The following is a 25,392-nucleotide window of genomic DNA, read 5'->3' as shown; positions in this document are numbered from 1 at the left end:
CCTCAAGATTCTTGCGATATCCATAGAGTATGTAAACAGTGAACTGACAACGCATTGACTATTAAATTAAATGAAAGAAATTTAAACCAAAGAATCAAAAAATATATATATGAAAAATAATATGAGTTAAAATACAAAAATTACATGTAATCACCAAAAGGTTATAGAGGAGCCTAGATATGTTATTAATTTATACATAACTCATATATATATATATATATATATATATATATATATATATATATATATATATATATATATATATATATATATATATATATATATATATATATATATATATTCATATTTCATATATTTATATTTGTAAACAAACATGTCAGTCGATGATGGAAGATGACAATATCATTTCGTATAATCCGATTACCAGGTTCACATCAATTAGTTGTCCACAGATAAAAATTTGAGCAGAGGAGAGACCTTTTCATCAATAAGGATAATATACACAGTACCTTCTGCAAATGATACATTGCACACTGCTCCAAAACTAAACATACAAGAGAAAGCGCTTGAACAACCTGTTTAGGACCTCTGACCCCGAAAGGGAAGTCCTAGAGGAACCAGAATTAAAGTTGAGGGGATCAACACACACCCACACACACACACACACACACACACACACACACACACACACACACAGACATCCTTCATTTCAGACTTAAACATTGGAAAAAGCTGACATACATAAGAATCTTTTATAATATTTAATTTTCATGTGTGTTTTTTAATATAATTTTATTCTGTTTCGGTTCAAAACAAAGGATAACATTGAAATAAACACGTCGTCATTTTTTCTGTTTTCTCTACGATTCACTTCACAGTTTGTGCTACAACATGACACAGGAATTTCTGGGTGGGGTAAAGTGGGCGGAGTTTGGACTGGGAGGGCGGGGTCAGTGGATATCTAGCTGCAGGCTCCTCAGGCGTCTGGGGGTGTAAACAGACAGCAGATCTCTCACTGGAGCTCAGTCTTTGAGAAAACAAATACTGCAAATACAGCACGGAGAAAATGTCATGTTACTAAGTGATTTTGTGCCTCAATTAAGAAGTCCGTAGTAAGACATTGATACCTGGAAAATTATAAGAAGTCCTTGATGTTGAGATCTGCAAGTGGGTCCTTGGTGGCAGGTTTTTTGGGGCTCTGAGCCGCTGGTCCTGGAGACAACTGAGGGGGGAAAAGGGAGGATGAGAAAGAGTAATGGCATTTGTCATTACAGAAATACATTAAATTATAGAATAGAAAAGTAATTTTAAATGTAAATGTAATTATTTTCCCATAGTTTTTGATCAAATAAATGCAGCATTGGTGAGCACAAGATTAAAAAACAATCTTACAGACTCCATACATTTGAATGGTATAGAGTATAGTGTTCATTTTTCCAGTTTTTTTTTTCTTTTACATTTATTAGTCTATATTTTTAAAGTGCAAAATCAAAACAAACATTCTAAAAGTTATGAACAGGGCTGTCAATCGATTAAAACATTTAATTGTGATTAATCACATGATTGTCATGAGTTAACTCGCGATTAATGATAACTTAATCGCACATTTTAAATGTATCTTAAATTAATGTTTTAAGTTTTTAATATTCTAATCAACATGGGTATGGATGAATATGCATACTTTATGCAAATGTCATTTATTATTAGTGAAACCATACTCAACAGAGCATGAAGCCTACTCATGAATCAAAGGTCACAGATGTTTTTCAAAGAACTTGTTCATGTGTCTTAAAAATCAGCTTAAAAAGCTTAAAAATTCTGAATAAGCAGTGATTTCTCTCATATAAGAATATAAATAAAGGGAGTTTTTAGGCTGGCAGTTTAGTTCGGAACAGGACACAGTTCATATGAAAAATTGGTAATGTGAAAGCTGTCATGTGGATCTGGGAGCGCACAAGTACCACACTATACCTGGAGGATGTTGTAACGAGTAGGAATATAGTGTGGCCACTTTAAGAGCTGGAATATAGTGTGGCCACTTTAAGAGCTGGAATATAGTGTGGCCCCTTTAAGGGCTGCGCACTATCTATTGAACTGCCTGTATTTTGTGTGTGTGCGCCGAACTGTGCCGCGATTCACGTGAACAGTGTGAGAAACACGGACTCTGGAACGCTCTTGTTCAGAAAAGTAATCTGCGTATTTGTTTTAGCCGACTGTAATGTATTTAGTTCAATAAAACACATGTACTGTAAGTGGTGATGGTGTTAATGATTTACCTCGGGCACGAGCGAGAGAAAGTTTGCAGTGCATCGCACTCGGACTGCAGAGAATGTGCTCAAGTGTAAAAACGCACTTTTATTTCGACCTGGATTCTAATAAAAGTTAAACTTTTCTTTTCTTGTTTGCTACTGCATCCTTTACGTCTCAATTTCTCCAAATACGAGCTAGGTCACGGATCAAACTGAAAATGCGTGCTGCATTAATCGCACATTAATAAAATTAGTGCCGTTAAAATTAAAATTGCGTTAACACGTTAATTTTGACAGCACTAGAATTTCAATATTAATACAACAATGTGAAAACTGTTCGTTGAAAATCTGATCTCCGAAAATAATAATTGTCATGTACATTTTTCACTTCTTATTTATTATCATTAAACTAAAGATAAAAAATAAATAAATAAATTGTTTACAATATTTCCGACATTAAATTAGTGAGGTTAAAGACACCATTAAATAAAAATCAATTTCCGAAGGACAAAATCAGGTGCCTCGCTACATTACTTTCTTATTCAACAAGTCGTTTCACTCGCAAATACAGCTCTGGAAAAAATTAAGAGACTACTTAACATTGAAAAACCAATGTTAAGTGGTCTCTTAATTTTTTCCAGAGCTGTATTTCATAATAGGAAAGAAATGACTACAGCAACCATTTCATGTCGACTTTCAACAATGTTTGCATGTGCATTTTTGTGTATGTTCTTTACTGGTGCTCCAGGTGTTCCTGTTGCTGCTGGCCCTGTAAATGGTGGTCTCATCATGGGCTGACCCATCATCACGGACTGAGGCATCATGGGAGCTCCTGCTGCTGGGGGCTGAGTAAAACAGGACAAGTAAAACATCAATCTATAAGTGCATACAATAAGTGCAAAATACAAAGATTTTTTTTTACATGTTAAAAAGTGGCTTCTCACCATGCCAAAGCCAGGCTGTGCTCCCATTGGTGGTGCCATTGCTCCAGGTGGGGCGGCAGCTCCTGGGGCTCCAGGGGCGGAGCCAGACTAAACACAATCAGAAAAGAAATATGATAAGTGTGGTGTGACAGGCAGCCGGGCGAGGGACCGCGAGAGCGGGCCGGTGATTAATGTTCACGAGTGCCAGCTGCGTGGCACACCGGTCTCGTCTCGCGGCCATGTGACGGGAGCATATAAGGAGGAGCAAGGGCTGCGGAAGAGACCGGTAAATACTCAATAGATAAATACTCAAACCGCTCGCGCAAAAATAATGATTAATAACATGCTCACGCCATCAGGACACGCGTTTTGCATTTTTCCTTGAATGTGTAGGCTGGTATTTTAAAGTTCTTTACAGATCGTGTTGCATTGAGGATTAAAATTACAGAGACAATTACTTGACTCTTCCACTCAACAGCAAGTATGATCAGAATATATATAAAAATTAACTGTTTTGCATGCATGCACAGCGAAACTAGGATAATTAAGCATCACATTTATGAAAAGATGATTTATTAATCAATAATTACTTAATACTATTTATCAGTTCTACAACTACACAGTTTAGAACATCATCTATATACAATAATGATCATACATTATGACTAGCGCATACGCATTATAAATTAACTCAGAGATCTGTATGAATGACATTGCCATAACGATCCACCATCCAGTACGTATTCGATCTGATCCAGCAACGTCATCGTGCTACAGGCTGCAGCGAGGGGTGTCTCGCTTTTTTAGACAGTTTTATTTCGCTCTCATTAAAAGCATCAAAGCATCGGTTACACTCACAGTGCGGATTAATCGCGTGTGTGAAGACTCAGGATCTATTAAAGAAAACGCAGGCAACGCAGACACTCATACAAAGCGGAAAAAACGCTCGTTTTTGATCCGTTAATGTATCTCTCACTTACAATATGCAATCTCACTGTTTGAAGCGCCGCTGCGTCAGACAGAGAAAAATGCCTATCAAACACGTGCTGTCATGAATAATTAAGCGTGTGCTGTCATGAATTAAGCAACGCGTCTTCTTATAGGATAAACATTTACATTTAATCATTTAGCAGACGCTTTTATCCAAAGCGACTTACAAAAAGGGGGAGAGTAATAGAAGCAACGAAACAGACAAGGCCAACAACCTGTAAGAGCTGTAAGAAATCTCAATTAGCACAGTTCACAATATTTTTTTTTGAATAGACATCTACAACAAAAACTCACGTACGCAAAATGCCGAACACTGGATTTTGATAGCTATGATAAAGACACCCAGTCTCATGAATAATTATGAGACAATAATGAGTCATCGCCATACTATAGTACAATAAACGTCACAACCTATGACGTTGATATGAAGATGAATTTAAACCAGGAAGTTGAAGCTAGAGCAAAAAGGCTTAAAATGAACTAGTTGTCACCCACATTTAAAACTAACAGATGGTAGCATTGTCTTCCATGATGTTCAACACACATACTTCTGTTAAAATCTCAAAAAAAATTGTTTAGGGTTTCATGACCCTTTAAGAAGGAAACAGCCATTACCATCGGAGCGCCAGGTGTGCCCCAGCTACTAGGGGCGACCTGAGGGGTCCAGTTAGCTCCTCCCGTCAGCTTCTTCTCATTCCACTGGTTGTCCCTGTACAAAATAAATAGCTGTCAGCCAACATAATGTGTAAATCATTCATAAACAAAGCTCTAGGGCCACACAAAGTGAACATGATTAAACTGGGCTCCAATGGAGAGGGAATCAATCAAAATGCCATAACGGTCCAAATGAATTGTCAATACGGGTCAGGTTGAGTAATTGACGCTCTCAAATAGACATTACGCATAAGTGACAAGATTAATAGGTGTTCCTGAAGCAACATGGACATAGAGACTCGCTGACACTTACTTCTTTTGGCTTCCCACTCCCAGGTCTACAAGAGAGGAAGAAACAAGATAAGTTTGAGTCCGCATCATGGTACAATGATTCCTACATAATCAGGTCCATCATACATACTTCCGACCAGATTAGCGAGTGAAGTGTCCAAGTCTCCTCCAATAGGTTTAATTGGTTGGGCAGCTGCTACGGGCACCAATGTTGGTGCCATTGTGGGTGCCATGGTTGGAGCCATTGTCGGCCCAGCAGTGGGCACAATCCCAGGTGTCAACGGCATGCTCGTTGGAGCCATAGGGGTCCCGCCTGTGCTCTGAGGTGTTATGGCTGGCATCAGAAGGTCTCCTAATCCGTCAAACACTGCCATTGACATAGAGCAGGTTGGGTTAATATAATCAACATGGATTGGGAGGATTTTAGCCTAGAATTGATTTGGATATATAGTTTGTCAGCAATCCCATAATATACTCGGGCAGATGTACTGTAACAGAACAGGAGTGAAACAAAAGACAGCAACTATGAAATAAAATATACACTACCATTCAAATGTTTGGGGTCAGTACGATTTTTTTTAATGTTTCACTAGTCTTTTATGCTCACCAATAATAGATTTATGTGATAATACAAAAATAATATAAATATGAAAGAATCCAAAATAATCAAAGATATTTGATATTTGACTTTGAACAAAGACATTTGTTTTACTGTGTTTCACCCCCCTCTCTCTTATCAGTGGGGCTGTTTGGGATTCCTAAAGACAAAGAGATGTTGAGGGCCTGTATGCCAAATGGTGCCACACCTGTAGTACAGTGGGGGAAGTTTGGTCTGATTGGTCAGTTTGAATGTCTCAAGGTTTCAGTCACATGGTCAAGAGATGGATAAAAGAAGATTGCAACTGTTGATCGAGGTCTTTTTTCTCTGACGCTGTCTTTTGCTCGGGCTGTCGTTTCTAGGGGCCTTCTTTGGCTCTTCTCTTTGCTCTCTCTTTTTCTCTCTCTTTCTATCTCTCTCTATCTCTCTCTATCTCTCAGGTAACATTCTATACATGCTGGGTACGATTAATGGTATAAATTTTATCATCTCATTCATCTATTTTGTAACTATTTTAAGTGTAACCATAACCGGATTTTGTCATTAAATTCTTTCAATTATAAATGATTTGCTAACTAGTTTTGATTTGGTATTGACTTTAAAGTGCTACCTATTGCAATACAATATAGTCACATTAAAGCAACGCTCTCCCACATATTTTGCTATTGTAACTATGCTTGTTTCCGTCGTTGGTATAAGTTGCAGTGGGTGGTTATAGACAAGAAATGTACAGTTTTCTACCATCACGCTGATAACGTTTCTTTAGTCGTTCGGCAACCCTGCAGTCAGAACCACTGTAGGCGATCCACCCTTACAAATACATAAATAAAAGCGATAATAATGTGAAATATTACTAATAACCATTTCCTATTTTCATATATTTTAAAATGTATTTTATTCCTGTGATTATATTACTTCAGTCCTAAATGTCAAATCATCCTTCAGAAATCAATGCTAAAAACCAATATGCTGATTTGGAGCTCAAAATAAATTTCTTATTATCAATGTTGAAAACAGTTGCGCTGCTTAATATTGGAAACCCTAATTCTCTGATGATAGAAATTCCAAAAGAACAGCATTTATTTGAAATATAAATCTTTTGTAGCATTATAAATACCTTTACTGTCAATTTTGGTTAATTTAACGCTTAATACAAGAAAAAATTAAGAATACAAATCTTTCTGACCCCAAACTCTTGAAAAGCATTGTATATATAAAACATAAAAATTGAGATCAACACATTTATCATAACATTCATGAAGTATTCAAAAGTGACATCCAGGGGTGTTTACTTCATGCATTGGGAAGCCAAAAACTGGCAACACACATTAGCACGTCTTTATAAACGGGATTTTCATTGCATTACAATATGGTTGGACACATCATGTCAGGCACCAAAGAAAATATCCTCACTAAAGAACTAATTGTACCAGATTGGGAAATGGGCTGAGATTTAACACCTCCCAAATCAATGACCCAAAACTTTAACCCTAATGAAAAGGTTTTGGGTCTTCAAAAATTGTAAAGGTGCACCAAGCATTTTTTATTTTTAGCTTAAAATGACTTCCAGCTATTTTTCTAAATAAATCTAAATAAATGAAGAAATGTCACTTTTTAAAATGTACACACTAGAAAAGCATGAAGAATTGACAACACATTTATAAAGTAGCAGATACTTCAGTATACTCATTATAAGTGATTATTTCAGGAGCTAAGGTTTGCACTTTTTTCACATTATATGTTATGTTAATAACCTTTTATATGTTTGACAATCTGAAAAAGGTTAAAAAAAAGCTAGAAAATGGGCAAAAAAAGTTTGGTCTGTTACAATTTGACTTTCTTGATATTTTGCATATGAGTATGGAAGCTTGTTATAGCACAAAATAAACAACAAAACCGGTTTTACTTGTATTTTTTAAAAATATTTTAGGTCCATATGTGTTTGTGTTACGTCGTGAATGTGAAAATGAACTGCGACCTCCTCTGTCTGCTCTATTCATGAGCTCGCCCAGTTGAGACCGCACCCATGCCTAGCTCAGTGACAGTTCCTCTACTTGTTGCACTGGGTAAAGGATACTGAGAGCCAGGCTCTCATTGGCTAGTTGTTAGCCAATAAAAGTCAAGCAGCTTAGCTTGTTGAATATTAATGAGAACTGGCTGCAGGCTTTCTATACTACGCTAGAATGGCTTGAAACAAGGTAACCAAGGCATTTTTTCCATGGCAGAACTTCAGACATTACCAAAAAAGTAATGAAATACGATGGCAGGGCAGCTTTAAAAAGATAATTGCAACTTTTTATCTTCTTTTCTCGCAATGCTGACTCAGTTTTGCGAGTTATAAAGTCAGAATTGCTTGATATAAAGTCGCAATTGCGAGTTTATCTCTCAGTTCTGACTTTTCTCACAATTGCGAATTTATATCTCACAATTCTGACTTTTTAATACACAATTGCGAGTTTATATCCCACAATTCTGACTTCACGTCTAACAAATTCTACCTTTAGATCTCGCAATTCTGACTTTATAACACGCAATTGTGAATTTATATATTGCAATTCTGATTCACAATTTTGAGAATTTTTTTTTTTAAATATATATTTTACTCTGTTGTGGAAACAAGCTTCCATATGTGTGCTATTTACATCAACAAATAGACTAAAATGATTGAATATGATATGATGAAACTGACAAAAAATTTTTAACAATGTTTCCATAAAAAATAAATTAAAAAATACTATGACTAGAACAACAAATACCACTGATAGATACATACACCTATGAAATATGTATACGATGGCATTAGTATCTGAAAAACATATTTCTTTGTAAGCAAGCATTAGGCTCATTGGCATCAATATGAAGTCCAAAATCCCTGTCTACATAGTGCACCTTTTATGAAAAAGCATTCCGGTACAGTACCAACAACACTAAAGCAGGCAATTCATTCTGATGCAGTAATGCTCAAGATCTGTAAAATGGGCGAGCAAGGAAAAACTGCACAGGGAGTTCAAAGGGTAAAGGGGGTAGCAGTGGAAGAACAAACAGTGCTAGAACATTCAAAATTCCCAAACCCTTTGGTGAAATCGGGTACAGTGATACATGCCGCAAAGCCCTGAGTTCTCTCGCCAACTCACCAATCGCACAGCAGGAGCAAGCAATGAGCCAGATCAGTGTGCAAGGAGAGAGTTATCAGAAACAAAGTGCAGAGAGAGAGAGGAGGAGAGAGAGAGAGACGTGACAGAAGAATGGGACAGATGAGAAAAGCAGTATTATAGTAAGAGAGCAAGAAGAGACAGAACACAAAAGAAAATGAAAAAGGAGAAAAAGCACAGGGAGAATGCATTTTATAAGCACTGCCACATCCTCTCTGTATTATTTAAAGGAATACTTCACCGCTTTTTGATATTAAACTATGTTATTCCCTTAACTAAAACGAGTTGATACATGCCTCTCTCGTCTGAGTGCATGCACTTAATCTCTCTGACGCGCGGTGACGATCTGATAGCATTTAGCTTAGCCCACTATAAGCCCAGTTCATTCACTATGGAACCAAACTGAGATCAAGTTAGAAGCGACCAAACACCTCAGATCTCCCCCTTCCTCTCTCATATCTGTCAATAGGGGGGAGAGGGAGATGTAAGGGAGGAGGTTTCAGCCGGGACTTTTTACTGCGCCGAGTCGAAGTACTCTCAAAAGTGCTATTCCGCCATACATTATAGTTCTCCTTTTTAATCCACTTAGAAAAGCGCCACGTTTTATTTTATGTCACCATACTAGGTCGTTCAACTTTTCGTGTAACTGTATTTAAATAGGGAAAATGTGACGGTGTTTGGTCGCTTCTAACTTGATCTCTGTTTGATACCATAGTGAATGAACTGGGCTTAGTGGGCTAAGCTAAATGCTATCAGATCGTCACCGCGCGTCAGAGAGATTAAGTGCACGCACTCAGACGAGAGAGATATGTATCAACTGGTTTTAGTTAAGGGAATAACATAGTTTAATATGAAAAATCGTTGAAGTATCCCTTTAAGAAGGTCAGCAGAAACAGAAGTGCTCATGCAAGATGAAAGTGTGTTGAGAAGCAAGCAAGCTTGAAAATGCCACGCTGTGTTCAAGAGAAAATAAAAACAATTCTGGCAAAAAGGTAATTATCTATGTTTAAGGTGAGAGTATAATAATCTGTTAAAAACACCTGGGGATCATATATAATTTGATTTCTCACCTGACGTATCAAAGCCACTAGAGGGTGCTGCGGAGACAGGGGCGCTGTCTGCCGCTGCTGGTGTGGCAGACACCGGGGAAGTGCCAAAGGCATCGAAATCTGACTCCAGCAGGTCAGCTGGGGCTGAGGCTGGCACTGCTGCCGGGGTTGGTGTAACCGTGGGGGTGACCGGTGAAATTAACCCTGCAGACATTAACAGGTGAGATGCCAAAAAAAGTCTTAAAGGGTTAGTTCACCCAAAAATTCTTTCATTAATTACTCACCCTCAAGTCGTTCCAGACACAATGTCATTTTCTCTCTGAAGACCCATAAAACGTACTAAAGACGTCGTTACAAAGCCCATCTCACTACATTGGTTCTACAATCATTTTATGAAGCGACGAGAATAGTTTTTGTGCGCAAAAAAAGGTCCCATGGCATGGATTGTTTTATTATTTTATAATGTTTCCTGAGGTGTACTTATATTGTTAGTATGTTTTTTACATCAAAAAATGTCATAATTTAGAAATAAAAGGCATTTTTTCTATACTAATATTAGCCCTCTGGCTTGAATGCTCTGTTTCAAGGGGCGTGTCTGCTGTAAGACAGCAGTGAAAACACCCACTGCTGTAATTGGCTTACATCTGCATTTGAAATTGTTCGGAGGGGGCGTGGTTTAAGCAGGAGCAGCTGCAGCGCTGCTGCCTGCCAGTCCAGGCAGAGACAGGGAGAGCTGGGTAAAGATTGCTGAGGAAGTGTTATTGTACAAAGTTGTTGAGAGCGCTGTGTGTGCGCACATTTATTTTGTTTTTATCTGAGAACTCTGAATAAACACGAGTAAACTTTGCAACGTTATTTCTCTCACAAAATTCTTTCACCGCAGCTAACAACAAACAAACACGACATGAATACAGTAAGAGCTTTTGTTGAGCAGCTTAACAGTAGTTTGGACAAGATTCACTTGATTGGCTTGATTCACTGATGCATCAAGACGTCCAGACTGACAGTATTAAACGATTTAGAATGAAAGTCTGTGTGAACTTGAATGATTATCTACACATCACTGATCCTAGATCAGGCATTAATGAACACTGTTACTCACTGTTTGTGGCGGTGCTGTCGAATCCATATGGTAAAGCCTGTGCTGACATCTCGACTGATAAACTGAATCCATTCTCTACTAATTCTCTGGGCGGGCAAAGCAGAGGAAGGGGAGGAAACCTTTCCTGGTATGATGTCATAACAGGAGAATTCAAGATCAGCTCGTCTGGTTAATGTTTTTCTCAAAGGCAGAGAAAGACAGCCTGAACTCGTTTTACACCGATCAAAATTTCTAGCCACTTGGGGACAATATTCAGGCTAGGGGAACTCATATTAATGTTAAAAAACCTCATAAAATTAAAATTTCATGCCATGGGACCTTTAATGAATCAGCTTATCGATTCATGATCCGGATCAACTGCCAAACTCCGAACTGATTCGATACACTGATTCATAACGGTTCGAAGCCTTACGGTTCTAAGTGGTGTTTTGAAATCGGCCATCACTATATAAGTCGTTATTTTGTTTTGGGGGTTTTTTGCGCACAAAAACTATTCTCGTCGCTTAATGAAATCATTGTAGAGCTACTGTAGTGATATGGGCTTTGTAACGACGTCTTTAATGCCTTTTATGGGTGATGAGAGAGGAAATGACACTGTGGTCATTGGTTTCAACAAAAATATCTTAATTTGTGTTCAGAAGATGAACGGAGTTCTTACAGGTGTCGAACAACATGAGGGTAAGTAATTAATGACAGAATTTTCATTTTTGGGGGAACTAACCCTTTAATAGTTAACATCAAAACATGTTTTTTCTCAACTAACTAGTATTTAAAGAATATATTCTAACTAAGGCTATCAACAGATTAAATGTATGTTTATTGTTTAATATACAGTAGGGTCCAAAAGACTAAGACCACACACACACACACACACACACACACACACACACACACACACACACACACACACACACACACACACACACACACACACACACACACACACACACACACACATTTCTATATAAAGTTTTCATTTAAGTAATTTTAGTACTTTAATAATTAAAATTATTTATTTCCTTTAGTTGCTAAGGCAACATTTCTAATATTTGTTATTCATATATTTTTATTTTAGGACTTAAGTACTATTTTAGTTGCTAATATATGCATATATATATATATATATATATATATATATATATATATATATATATATATATATATATATATATATATATATATATATATATATATATATATATATAATTCATATTTATACATAATACTTATATTTCTATATTTAGCTTTATTCCAAGTACATATTTTAAAATTGTTTTATTTAACCATAACTATTATTTTATTCTTAATTTATTCATTTAATCATTCTAATTACAAATTATATTATTGGCATAACAATTTAAGTTACAATTACAATTAAAGTAACAATCTAGCATTATTTTATAGAAAAAATTGAATCTTAGTGTTTTATTATTATTATTATTATTAGATACATTTATACAGTTAAGAAGAAAAAAAAACTGTAAAAATAATTGTTAATATTATTATTACTATTAGGTAACAATATATATTTAATAACAAAGACAATAATGAACAAAGACTATTAAATATTATAATCAGGATTTGTGACCTCACCTCCAAGCAGGTCACAGGATGGTGCTAAGGGAGCAGCGGACTGGGACTCCCCGGTGGTGTCACCAAATGTGTCTGTTCCAGAGACGTCCGTCCAACAGCGCAGCATGAAGGAGGAGAAGCATTAGTCAGCCTTAAAGCTGCATACACACTGAGAGAGGGGCAGATGAAGAAAGTGAGCTGAGATCATAGAACAGGCCCTCACAAACACACCGCTACAAACACAGACACATGGATGTGCATTGTTATGATGTATATATACACATGACAGGTACAGCATACAAACACACAAAACTCAAACACACCAAACAAAAGTCTCTCTTATCAGACACTGACAAAACAGATAGAAGAAACTACCTTCTATAACTGAACAACTGGGTAATATGAAACATCTGATGTACATTTACCAGTTCATACTTTTAAATATCTATGCTATGAAAATGAACTAGATCAGCACCGACATTGTGCAGTCAGATGCAAAAACCAGATCATAATTCACTGCAGAGGAAGCCTTTGAATATGAATATCTCAATATTTTAAGCAGTTCCTCTGGTCTTCTAGATTGGTGTTTTTTATGAGAGTTTAGGAGACACACCAAGGAGGTCCAGCACAGGTACAGGCTCGGCTTTAGGAGGGGAGACAGGAGCGGCGGGAGCAGCAGGTGTAGGAGCCACTGGAGCAACAGCTGGAGCAATAAATGAGTCTATATGAGAGAGAGGGAGAGAGACATTTGAACATAATGTTGCTAATACAGCAGTTTATAACACTTTAATGTGCCACTGTGAGGTATAATGAAAATAGAAATGCATTGAAGAACATCAACTAAATACATTACTAATTAAAGGAGATAATGAAGATTTCATTTCTGGTTTAACATTACTCACCTTCATGTCATGTTAAACCTGCATCACATTCATTAAGGACAATTTCTGAAGACTGTGCTGGTCTTTGTCAAACAGTTGATGGACCACACTGAGTTCCATAGTATCATCAAATAATATGATAATATAATAATAATTATTGGTATTTAGTTATACACCAATCAGGCATAACATTATGACCTAATATTGTGTTGGTCCCCCTTTTGCTGCCAAAACCGCCTTGACCCGTCGAGGCACTAGACTCCTGAAGGAGTTCTGTGGTATCTGGCACCAAGATGTTAGCAGCAGATCCTTTAAATCCTGTAAGTGGCGAGGTGGGGCATTAATGGATCTGACATATTTGTTCAGCACATCCCACAGATGCTTTGTGCTCCACAAACCATTCCTGAACCTTTTTTGCTTTGTGGCAAGGTGCATTATCCTGCTGAAGAAGGCTACAGCCGCAAGAGAATATAGTATCCATGAAAAGGCTGCACGTGGTCTGCAACAATGCTTCGGTAAGTGGTACGTGTCCAAGTAGCAGGACCCAAGGTTTCCAGCAGAACGTTGCCCAAAGCATCACATTGTCTCCGCCGGCTTGCCTTCTTCTTATAGTGCATCCTGGTGCCACGTGTTCCCCAGGTAAGCACAGCACACACATATGGCCATCCATGTGATGTAAAAGAAAGCTTCATCAGACCAGGCCACCTTCTTCTATAACTCTGTGTTCCAGTTCAGTTCTCATATTCATGTGCCCACTGTTAGAGCTTTTGGTGGTGGACAGGGGTCAGCATGGGCACCCTGACTGGTCTGGGGCTATGCAGCACACAACAAAATGTGATGCACTTTGTATTCTGACACCTTTCTATAAGAACCAGCATTAACTTCTTGAATTTATCCAATTTAGGCTTCAGTAACTTGTCTGTTTGATCGGACCACATGGGCCAGCTTTCACTCCCCACGTGCATCAATTAGCCTTGGCCACCCATGACCCTGTCGTCGGTTCACCACTCTTCCTTCCTTGGATCACTTTTGATAGATTCTGACCACTGCAGACCGGGAACACGCCACAAGAGCTGCAGTTTTGGAGATGCTCTCACCCAGTTGTCTAGCCATTACATTTTGGCCCTTGTCAAACTCGCTCAAATCTTTACGCTTGCCTATTTTTCCTGCTTCTAACACATCAATTTTGAGGACAAAATGTTCACTTGTTGCCTAATATATCCCAACCACTAGCAGGTGGCATGATGAAGAGCTGATCAGTGTTATTCAATTCATCCATCATAATGTTAAGCCTGATCGGTGTATAATTATATAGTTATTATTAATTTTAGATTTATTGTTTATTAATACCTTTATTATTCAATATATGGATATAAAAAAATAAGACCACTTAGATGCTTTTATTTCATTTTTTGTAATTTCATAAATGTTCATTACAGTAGTAGTTTTTAGAAAAATATTAAATGTTATTCTTAGTATTAATAATAACAATAATGTGGTTGTTATAAATTCATGATTTATTTCTAAATTGATAATATAATAATAATTCATGGTAAAATACAAAACATGTTACGTTTAAAGAGAAGCGTCAGTCACTCACCAGAAAAGAGATCACCTGTCACATTGGCATCAGGCAATGGTGAGGGCCCGCGTGAGACAGCAGGAAGATCTTCCAGACCAAGCCAAAGCAGAAAGAGGAAGTGAAGGATGAAATGTAAGAGAAGAGACATCAGTAAGGAGCAGAAACACGTAAATAACACAGAGTCGTGCTTTTGAGGGTGCAAACATGCACAAGTCCACGTTCCACTATGAGGACAAACCAATACGGAGTGGGGCAAAAAACAGATGAGAAAGAAGGTGAGACTAGAAGAGACGAGACGAGACGTTCAAAAGAAGTATGGGAATCAACTCCTGTACCTGCACCAAATAGGTCTACGCTAGGAGTGGTTGCTTTGGGCTCTGTGGAGGAGCTTTGCTCAGGCATAGAATCAAACATATCTATAAACAAGGACACACATTTGCATTACGCTTCTAGTCAGTGAATAACATGATAGCTTCAAGTGAAAGAGAGAGAAAAAAACATTTTGCTTAGCTTGCTTTTTTCCATAATCACTTTGAACAAGTAGCACAAAAGACAATTTAATCAAGTCTACAAATGTAAATGCAAGCCGCAGCATTCAGATTATGGTCAAAAAGCTAGAAAATGATTGCAGGACAAATGTGGTCACTGCAAATCCTGGATTTTGACAGATTGCAGTGCAATTTTAGAGGCCAAGTGTGAATCAATGACATTGACCACCCCTATTGATGTACAATTATATATACAGTATATATAGTTTATACATAACAATTGATATTTACAATTATAGCAAAAGTATTATATACCATTTTACAAATATTTATCATATTTACATTACCATTCAAAGGTTTGTGTCCAGTGAGATTTTTTCATGTTTTTGAAAGATGTCTTATGCTCAGCGAGGCTGGATTTATTTGATCAAAAATACAGTAAAAACTGTAATATGGTAAAGTATTACTGCAATTTAAAAAAACTGCTTTATATTTTAATATATTTTAAAATGTAATGTTTTAACTCTGTGATTGCAAAGCTGAATTTTCACCATCATTGCCCCAGTCTTCAGTGTCACATGATGATTAGAAATCATTGTAATGTGCTGATTTGGTGCTCAAGAAATATTTATTTTTATAATATTAATGGTAAAAAAATAATAATATGTTTAATCTTTTTCTAACATTTGGAACGATGCATGATTTTTTTGTATTATTTGATGAATTCTAACAGCATTTATTTGAAAGAAAAAATATTTTGTAACATTATGATTTGAATATATTGATTATATTGAAAATTATGAATATCTTTACTGTGACTTTTGATCACTTAAATACATCCTTGCTGAAAAAAACTTTTTTTAAATGTATTTATCGTGTATTCTTCTGAACTGAAAAGGTGGTAAAGGTCACAATTCACAAACCAAAATGACCAAAAAATAAAATTGAAATCTAAATGAGAGAAATAAAACACAGATCATCTTAATAATGTTGGGGAACTAGCTTAGCAAGTTAATATGGTCATAATGCAGAGTTAAGCAAGGCAGAGGCAGAATTACAGCAGGAATATTACCACTAAAGAGGTCTAAAGTTGGCGGGGCCACAGGCTCAGTTGTAGCAGATGCGGTGGTGGTGGTGGTGGTGGCAGTAGCGGTGGGAGGAGAGGGGACAGCAGGGGCCGCAGTTGGCGAGATGCTCGGCTCTGCGCTGGTAGGGGACGCTGTGGCAGCGACACTATCTACCGGCTTCATGGCAAAGAGGTCCAGCTCTGGGGCAATGCTTGAGCTCCCCTCGGATGTGGCCCAGGGGTCTTTATTAGGGAGGGGTGGGGGTGAAAATGGAATGGGGAAGGTTTGTTACATAACAAACACTGCAAATGAAGAAGAAACACACTGAAAGCTCATAACTTCAGCAGCACTGAAGTCAAGGAGAGAGAGAAAGAGAGAGAGAGAGAGAGAGAGAGAGAGAGAGAGAGAGAGAGAGAGAGAGAGAGAGAGAGAGAGAGAGAGATGGATTTTACCTTAAAAAGTGCCCTTTAAGACACCATTAACTTTAGTACTGCAACCAACAGACTAATTAAAAGGTAGTTAAAAACTGTCACGTTTGGTTTTGGGTTTTGCTTCATGTTTATGTTTTCATGTCTTTTATCTTATAGTTTTCTTAGTCAAGGGCTACGCACGTAATCACACCTTAAAGGGTTAGTTCCCCCCAAAATTTAAATTCTGTCATTAATTACTCACCCTAATGCCATTCGACACCCGCAAGACCTCGGTTCATCTTCGGAACACAAATGAAGATATTTTTGTTGAAACCCGATGGCTCAGAAAGGCCTTCATTGACACCATGTCATTTCCTCTCTCAAGACCCATAAAAGGCACTAAAGACGTCGTTACAAAGCCCATCTCACAACAATGGCGACAATCATAAAATGATTGTAGAATCACTGTGGTGAGATGGGCTTTGTAACGACATCTTAGGGCCTTTTATGGGTCTTGAGAGAGGAAATGACATGGTGTCAATGAAGGCCTTTCTGAGCCATCGGGTTTCAACAAAAATATCTTCATTTGTGTTCAGAAGATGAATGAAGGTCTTACGGGTGTGGAACAACATGAGGGTAAGTAATTAATGAAATAATTTAAATTTTTGGGTGAACTAACCCTTTAAATAGGGCACTTTATGAGTGGACAGCCTTTTGCTGCTGGTGTCTGAATCCATAGTGGACATTATCGAGCACTCTTTCAATCCCATAACACAACGCAATAATAAGTAATACAACTGATGTACACTTAATGGCTAGGTAATTCCCTATAATTCACTGTGATGTTCACGCTGAAATAATTCCTTTTTCTTCATTTGACCAGAAGACGGCACCTGTAACAGGGGAATCCTTCATCCATCCATTTTCTAAACTGCTGAACCAATGTGGGTACTACAGCATAAATTCATACAGATATAAATACTTTATAATTTAGTTAGGGTTTATCCACACTAGTTTCCATGACAAAAATGGAATGGAATCCATGATATAAATCTTTTCATTACTACTGGAGCTGCCAGTTTGCTAAGTTTCAAATGATTATTATACAGCAAGCACTTAGGCTGACAAGCCAGACCCACATCAAGATGTTTGATCTGGAAACTCACCATTGACAGGGCTCAATCCGAGGGAGGAATAAACAGTTGTCTTTCAAACTCCCTCTGCACGCAATAGGATATCGCTACAACCAACCAGAGCAACATGACGCGGAGCTAGTTGATAGATTAAACATTCGCCGTATCCGGTCGGCAAAACTCCGAACACATCCTGCCTTTTTAAGAATGACTTCAGTGCCGTTCTTTGTTCTTTTCTCAGAGAAAAGCTTAACTCCCAAGTCTTCCAGAGTCACGGTCAAAGCTGATTCGAAAGACTGCCGTTCGCCAGTTTCTGTGTTTACTAGTAGCACGCAAGCGCAACTCTGCTGTCATCATGTTAAGCCCCGCCCACCGACTCTAGACACGATGTGATTGGCCTGACCAGAGTTTGGTTTTTACAGCTTAGAACTGTATTGAGAGTTGCCAGACGACACTCGTGGCAGATAAGATTTGCTACCGCTAAGGTGTGTCTAGATTTCTAGGCTAGCACACTCTGTGTCCGAATTTGCTCAATCGCCTTCATTCACTCCTTCAAGTTGACTATATGACTATATTAGTGGAGTAATATAGGGAATAGTGAATGGAGGTATAGGGGGCGAATTCAAACACAACCAAGATTCCTGGTTTTGTTATGCGATTCCTTTGCTCCACATGGGATCTTGCCATGTGCTTCCTTTGTCATGTTATGTGTTATGTTTTGGTTGTTCTGGTCACGGGTTTCAGGTGGGTCTTTGTTTAGTCATTAGTCTTTGTGTATATACAGCCCTCATTTAGCATTACTATTGTCTCTTGTCTAGCTTTGTTTGTTAGTGTAACCACTGTTGGTGAGTTGTTTCAGGTCGGGTCTATGTTCAAGTCTGTTTATATTTATGTTCTAACCAAGTTCAAGTTTTAAGGCCTGATAACTTTAAAAAAAACTGTAAAGATACCTATATTAGCATCCACAACAGCAGACGATTTGTTCTGTTTATTCTAAGTGTGTGCTTGTCTGCCGCTTTAAATAGCAAGCTCTTTACAGCAGGATGGATTCTGATTGGCAGTCAATGTTTTTATCGTTCATCAGCTGGATAAAATCATTCTGAAAGTGATTCAAACGATATCGTTTGTCTATATCGTTTTAACTGTGGTGTGAATTCTTCTATTCTTTAATATTGTGAAGAGTTTAAGAACTATATTTTTATGGTTATCTTTATAGTTATCGTCCTTGGTGGTCAAAAACAAGGAAGTACTGTCTGGATGTCAAAAGTTGCAGATTTTTAAGGTCCTAGCAGTAATGTGGAAGCTAAATTATTTATTACTTATTTATTTCAAAATAACAAAAACTACGACTTTATACAGCATTGTGTTCTCTTTCTTGTTTGTGTTCTAAAGATTCAAACAGTTGTGAATCAGTGAATCGATCAATGATTCGGATCGCATGCCAAACTGCTGAAATCACGACACTGGCGATCCGAATCATTGATCGATTCACTGATTCATAACCATTTGAATCTTTATTTGAGGTTTGAACACAAACAAGGAAGAGAAGACGATGCTGATTAAAGTCGTAGTTTTTGTTATTTTTGGACCAAAATGTATTTTTGATGCTTCAAGAGATTCTAATTAACCAACCGATGTCACATATGGACTACTTCGATTATGTTTTTATTCCCTTTCTGGGCATGGACAGTATAGTGTGCATACACTTGGATGCGCTCTCGGACTAAATATAGAAAGTATCTTAAACTGTGTTCCGAAGATGAACGAAGGTCTTACGGGTGAGGAACGACATTAGTGTGAGTCATTAATGACATCAATTTCATTTTTGGGTGAACTAACCCTTTAGGTGTAACTTTGCATGCACATGTCCACTTATTCTAACACTAACCCTTCTTTTGACAACAGCCACATGCCGAGAAGCAAGAACGAGATCTGCCGTATGCCATCCATTGTTGTTTACGGTGTTGCTTTCTTCTTTGCACGAGAATGACGGCGGTCGCTAGACCATGCCTATCATAAGGGTACTGTTGGCGATGGAAACACAAGCCAGATCAGGGTTTAAGGTCGCAAATCGTACTGAACTGAACCGTAGTGCTCGGTGGAAATGAACCGTGATGAGAGTTAGTTGACGTGTAGTAGTTGCAAAGGAAAGACAATTAGTTGAAGTAGTTGCAAAGTATTATCATTTCTAAAGTGGATTATCGAAATAAAGTGTAACATAAAGTTACAATAAAAACAAATATAAGATAAGGTAAGGTAAATATAGGGTATATTTATAGCTGCATTATGTAAATAAAACCAGAAAGCTTTTGCTCTTCAAACTTCATGAAAATAAAAGTCTAGGTTGTTAGAATGAATCCCTGATATTAAAAATATAAGCTGGAAAGGAAATGAAAATAAGTTGAATTATTAGTAAAGTTAACATAGCAGAAAGTAAAGGCAAAAATCATTTTCTGAAGGATTTTGATTTGTTTTTAAAACATCTAAACATCCTTAAAACAAAGTAAATTTACATGAGAAGCAACACAACATGCATTATTAATACTTATCTTCAGAGAATATATCTTGAATTATGAATAATGAATTTTTAAAAAATATACTTTAAAAAAAGAAGAAACCTATATGCCTAAAGAAGAAACCTAAAATAAAAGGTTTTAGAAAAAATAATCAAGCCCAATAACCTACAGTTTTTCAGTTTTTTTTTATGTTTTAAGGATGTGTACATCATTTTACTGCAAAACAATACCAAAATAATGATTAAAAATGATTTTTGCAACGTACGGAGAGAAATTATCAATTGAGCCTGCAAAGAATGGTGTATGTGTTCAGGCAGATCACAAACAAAATGAGTTTGCTGTATTGTGTGGGCAAAAGCAGGATTAATAGCTGAAACAATACAAACAAAAAGCGCATTGCATGCACTCTCTCTCACACGCACAGACTGCTGACCATAGAAGTTGTTAAACGTCATCCATTCAAGCTAGGGATTATATTACATTTTATATCAATCCATACATAAACACACACACACACAGAAATAAAAAATAAAAGAGCAGGGTACTAAAGGATCTTGTGTATGGATGAACACCCACCAGATCCGGCACATGCATCGGCAGCAGCTGCTGGAGCCACACCCTCGCTCGGACCATCACCTGGGGAGGGCGCAAACGCGTCTGGGCCGAACCAGACCAACAAAACCCAACAGAGAAAAAGAAACGGGGATGAAAAGGCGACAGAGAGAGACTTCTACAAGTGAAGAGAAATACTCTATACAACCCAAATGGCAGTAAAATAGCCAGTCTGGGCTGTATACAGTTTATTTCAGTGTGTCCACACACACACTGAGGGAAATGAGTCAGCCTGCGTGAAACATCCTGTCAATGCCGTTAAGTAAAAAGTGAGTGAAAAGTGTGTGGCTTTGACAGCATTGCTTCTGTTAACTAAAGCCAAGCCGGTGATGAGCACTGTGGAATTTGATATTTCAAACCCCATCGAGACCTGCACGACTCGTTTTTGTGATTAACCGGTAAGAATGAATTCATTTATTAACCGAGAGCAAAAAAAAGCTAGGGTTATCTTTAAACCAACTGCTCATTTAATTAGAGTAATATCAAATGACCAGTCTGCACAGCTTTGTATGAAATCAGGATTCAGTTACTGTTATGGTTGCCAACATCCACATATTAGGGAATTATCCTGCACTTGAAGGAACTGCTTTAATTCAAAACAAGACTTTTGGGTTACATTTTATTTTAAGGTGTCCTTATTACAATGTATTTCTACATTGAAATACTGAGTAATTAACAATATGTACAACATGTTAGAATTAGGCATAGGGTTTTGTTTAGGGTTAATTGCATGCAATTATGCATAATTTATAGTTTACAGTTTCGCAAATACACTAAAATAAATATATTTGTAAAAGTTATCACTTTTGTTTGTACAAATGGGAAATAATTTGGATTAGAACGGGAAAAAATATCATAAGTGTTCTGTGTCTGTAATGTTGTATGAAACCTCAATAGACATTAAACAAACACTTTTTTTGTGTGAAAATAGGCTCATTTTCCAACTCCCCGAGAGTTAAACAGTTGAGTTGTACCGTTTTCGAATCCATTCAGTCGATCTCTTGGTCTGGCGGTAGCATTTTTAGCATAGTTTACCATAGAAAATTTAATCTGATTAGACCGTTAGCATCTCACTCAAAAATGACCGAAGACTTTTGAGTCTAAATAGGAATAGTTTTCAGTCTTTGGTTTTTTGAAAGTGGAGTATTCCTTTAATAGCTGCATCAATATAGTTAACTGAAACTAAAACCACCAAAAAAATATTTTAGACATTGACATTACATTTGTTTTTGCAATCAAAGTGGTTTCATCTGAAATGCATTTTAGTACTTCATTTTTTTATATACAAAAGTTGGCAACCATAATAAAATTCAAAAAAATTGTAATTGGTTGGTTCACTACAAATTTAAACACATTACTACCACATTTTTTGCTGGCAAAGTGGAGCTAGATTTGAGCTGGCCTGGGTTTAAACATTTGCATGGCATGAAATTCGACAGTTCAAGGTGATCTGAAGTCTCTTACTTGTATAATCAGGGCTGTACTGATGTGTCTGCTGTTAGCGATCTAAAGTGAGCTAATCCTTAGCTGGTAGGCCTAATAATACTTCTGTTCTTTTCTCCCTTGGATTAATCCTATCTGCTTGTATTGTTCTCAAAAGCGTCTATCCTGAAAAAATATGGTCCAATGGTCCAGTGAACTAATTATCTTCTACCTACACAATATTGACTTCAGGCCACATATGGGAAAAGCCATGAAAAATATGGCAAATTATGTTTGCCAATAAGGCAAAATAAGTTTACTTTAATACAGTAAGTTATTGACAATATACTGTACCTTCATGAAAAGCCATCATGTGTCCCAAACCTAACATTTACCAAAAAGTGATTCACAAAACAACCGATGAACTCCCTGATAGTTAAACCTGGAGATGACCTGACTGACCTCCAAACAGATCCATGTCTGAGACAGTGGCAGCGGGGGCAGGCACTGGCAGCGAGGCAGCAGCTGCTGGTTCGGCAGAGGGAACCGCCTCAGAGAGCGGCGCTTCAGAGCTAGCGGCAGCAGTGGCAGGAGCAGCCAGAGAGTCTGGAACCCGACCACAGCCAAGCCACAGCCAAACCAAAGCATTCAGGAAGACAGAGGAGGAAAGAGAGAGGCAAGGAAGGGATGAAGACAGGATGAAAGAAAGCTCAGATGAGGTTTTTTGTGGAGAGATTTTAGCAGAATGACTTCATAAAGCTGGATAAAAATTTTAAAAAAAGAATGCTGATTTGGACAGTAAAAAGTTTGTTCAGAAAGTTCCTGGTGGACAAGGCACAAGGGTGTCCTGCCCATTCAAATTTTGAAAGGATTTTCCCCCCAAAAAACAAAATAATTGTTAATGATTAGGTTGCTAAATTATTATAGAAAAACAAAATAACACGTTGGTTTTTGTATGCTACATTTTAAGTCTCGAAATCCTGATTAGAACACTTATGTATATGCAATCTAAAAATAATCTCTACTCACCCTCACCAAGCAGATCTGACACAAAAGCCAAAAAACAGCCAGGAAGAAAATGGAACGGAGTGAGGAAGAAAAGAAGAAGATTGTGTTAGATGAAAACAGATGTTTGAGCTCTCCCTGGATCAGCTGATAACCACATTTTTTCTTTCTAAAGAAACTGCAGCTTACAACTGAGACTTGACAAGCTTGGGCAGAAAAGCAGAGAGGGAAAGACATTTCCAATTAGTCTGTCATTATAACTCATTAGAATGCCCACTCAATATATATTCCCCTAATTGGCCTAATTTGAGCAGAAAATGGTTAATGCAGTGCAGCTCAATAGACTTAGTAGTATATACTGGAGATATGAATGATGAACACTGATAATAACTTTCAGTTTTTTAGTTTTTTGCACAACCCTAACCAGAAATGTGATCAGTTTACCTGCCCTGGTAAAACAATATGAAAGAATGTAATAAAAACACTTTTCAATCCAGTGGTGATTGCTGGTGAACATGGCTTATAGCAGCGATAGGACAACTTCAGCTCACCTCCCCATGATGCTGCAGGAGCCGCCGAAGCCCCTGCGGTTGGAGCCAACAGATCAAAATCCACAAGATCATTAAAGCCGCTACTACAGAGAGAAAAAGACAAGCGAGAGTAATGCAAATACAGTAAAGGCATATCATAGATGATTCTGTTTTATTATAAACAGACAATTTACTTGATGGTGATTGTAGCCGGTGCTTTCGCAGGCTCTGCTGCAGTGGTCTCAGGTACCGCGGCTGCTGCAGCAGTGGGCTCTGCCGTTTTGGAAGGGGTACCAGCAGGCGTTCCATTACTTGTTGGTGATCCTTTCTATATGTGATATGTTGGATTTATCATTTATTCAATTTAATACAATAATATTAATTATTTTGTATAATACTGTATAGTATTATATATAATTCTATATGGTACAATGCAAAAGTTTGGGGTCAATACATTTTTTTAAAGAAATTAATATTTTTTACTCAGCAGGGTTGCATTTAATACATCAAAATTACTGTAAACACCATACAAAAACACTTCTTTTGATTTTTCTTTTCATCACAGAATCCTGAAAAAACATGCATCACAGATTACACAAAATATTAGGCAGCACAAATATTTTCTACATTAATAATAATAAGAGTGGCACATTAGTGACACTGAAGACTACTGGAGTAAAGGCTTTAATTCTGCGTTTTAATCACATAAATAAATCACATATTAAACTAGAAAACAGTTTTTCTAGTTTTCTAGATTTTTTTATTCATTAAAATGGTAATAATATTTCATATTTATATTTACTATTTTAACTGTATTTAATCAATTAAATGCAAACTTGGTTAGTTTAAGAGACAACTTTTAAAAAAATATTCAAAATCGTACTGACCCTAAACTTTTGAATGAAAGTGTAAAACTGCATAATTCAGTAGTCAAAATTTCATATTACTCACCTTAGTAGGTGACCTTGTGGTAGGAAATGTAAAGAATGTGAGAATGTCTTTTTAAATAACTTTGACAAAACATTAGACTCAAAAAGTTAAATAATGGAATTATAATCCATGAATCATTTCAAACAGCAAGCAAGACATTATGCATTAATGAAAAATAGACAGTCTTATTGTCCAACTACTCAATTGAATGTTTTTGTAGGAAACAATCCAAAATAAATCCAAGTTATACAAACCTAAAAATGACACTGTTTCTT

At 37.1% G+C, this 25,392-nt stretch overlaps 1 protein-coding gene across 1 annotated transcript in view; it reads right to left on the bottom strand.

Moving 5' to 3' along the window:
* Window positions 1-709: 709 nt before the first annotated feature.
* snap91a (synaptosome associated protein 91a) overlaps window positions 710-25,392 on the bottom strand; it is a 64,800-nt gene continuing 40,117 nt past the window's right edge. The window contains exons 11-29 of the mRNA XM_067448383.1: window positions 25,139-25,151; window positions 24,382-24,515; window positions 24,209-24,291; window positions 23,682-23,696; window positions 23,115-23,258; window positions 21,195-21,275; window positions 16,565-16,801; window positions 15,340-15,420; window positions 15,023-15,091; window positions 13,155-13,262; window positions 12,563-12,634; window positions 9,889-10,071; window positions 5,199-5,435; window positions 5,091-5,115; window positions 4,739-4,832; window positions 3,155-3,241; window positions 2,948-3,055; window positions 1,089-1,183; window positions 710-1,005 (exon numbers count right to left, since the gene is read on the bottom strand). Coding sequence (XP_067304484.1) covers window positions 1,097-1,183; window positions 2,948-3,055; window positions 3,155-3,241; window positions 4,739-4,832; window positions 5,091-5,115; window positions 5,199-5,435; window positions 9,889-10,071; window positions 12,563-12,634; window positions 13,155-13,262; window positions 15,023-15,091; window positions 15,340-15,420; window positions 16,565-16,801; window positions 21,195-21,275; window positions 23,115-23,258; window positions 23,682-23,696; window positions 24,209-24,291; window positions 24,382-24,515; window positions 25,139-25,151 — 1,858 coding nt within the window. The 3' untranslated portion in view covers window positions 710-1,005; window positions 1,089-1,096. The remainder of the gene's footprint in view (window positions 1,006-1,088; window positions 1,184-2,947; window positions 3,056-3,154; window positions 3,242-4,738; window positions 4,833-5,090; window positions 5,116-5,198; window positions 5,436-9,888; window positions 10,072-12,562; window positions 12,635-13,154; window positions 13,263-15,022; window positions 15,092-15,339; window positions 15,421-16,564; window positions 16,802-21,194; window positions 21,276-23,114; window positions 23,259-23,681; window positions 23,697-24,208; window positions 24,292-24,381; window positions 24,516-25,138; window positions 25,152-25,392) is intronic.

Source organism: Pseudorasbora parva, chromosome 7 (genome assembly GCF_024679245.1).
Source record: "Pseudorasbora parva isolate DD20220531a chromosome 7, ASM2467924v1, whole genome shotgun sequence".
NCBI lineage: Eukaryota > Metazoa > Chordata > Actinopteri > Cypriniformes > Gobionidae > Pseudorasbora > Pseudorasbora parva.
The sequence above is the reverse complement of the archived record's forward strand: the minus strand, read 5'-3'. Positions and strand labels throughout refer to the sequence as shown.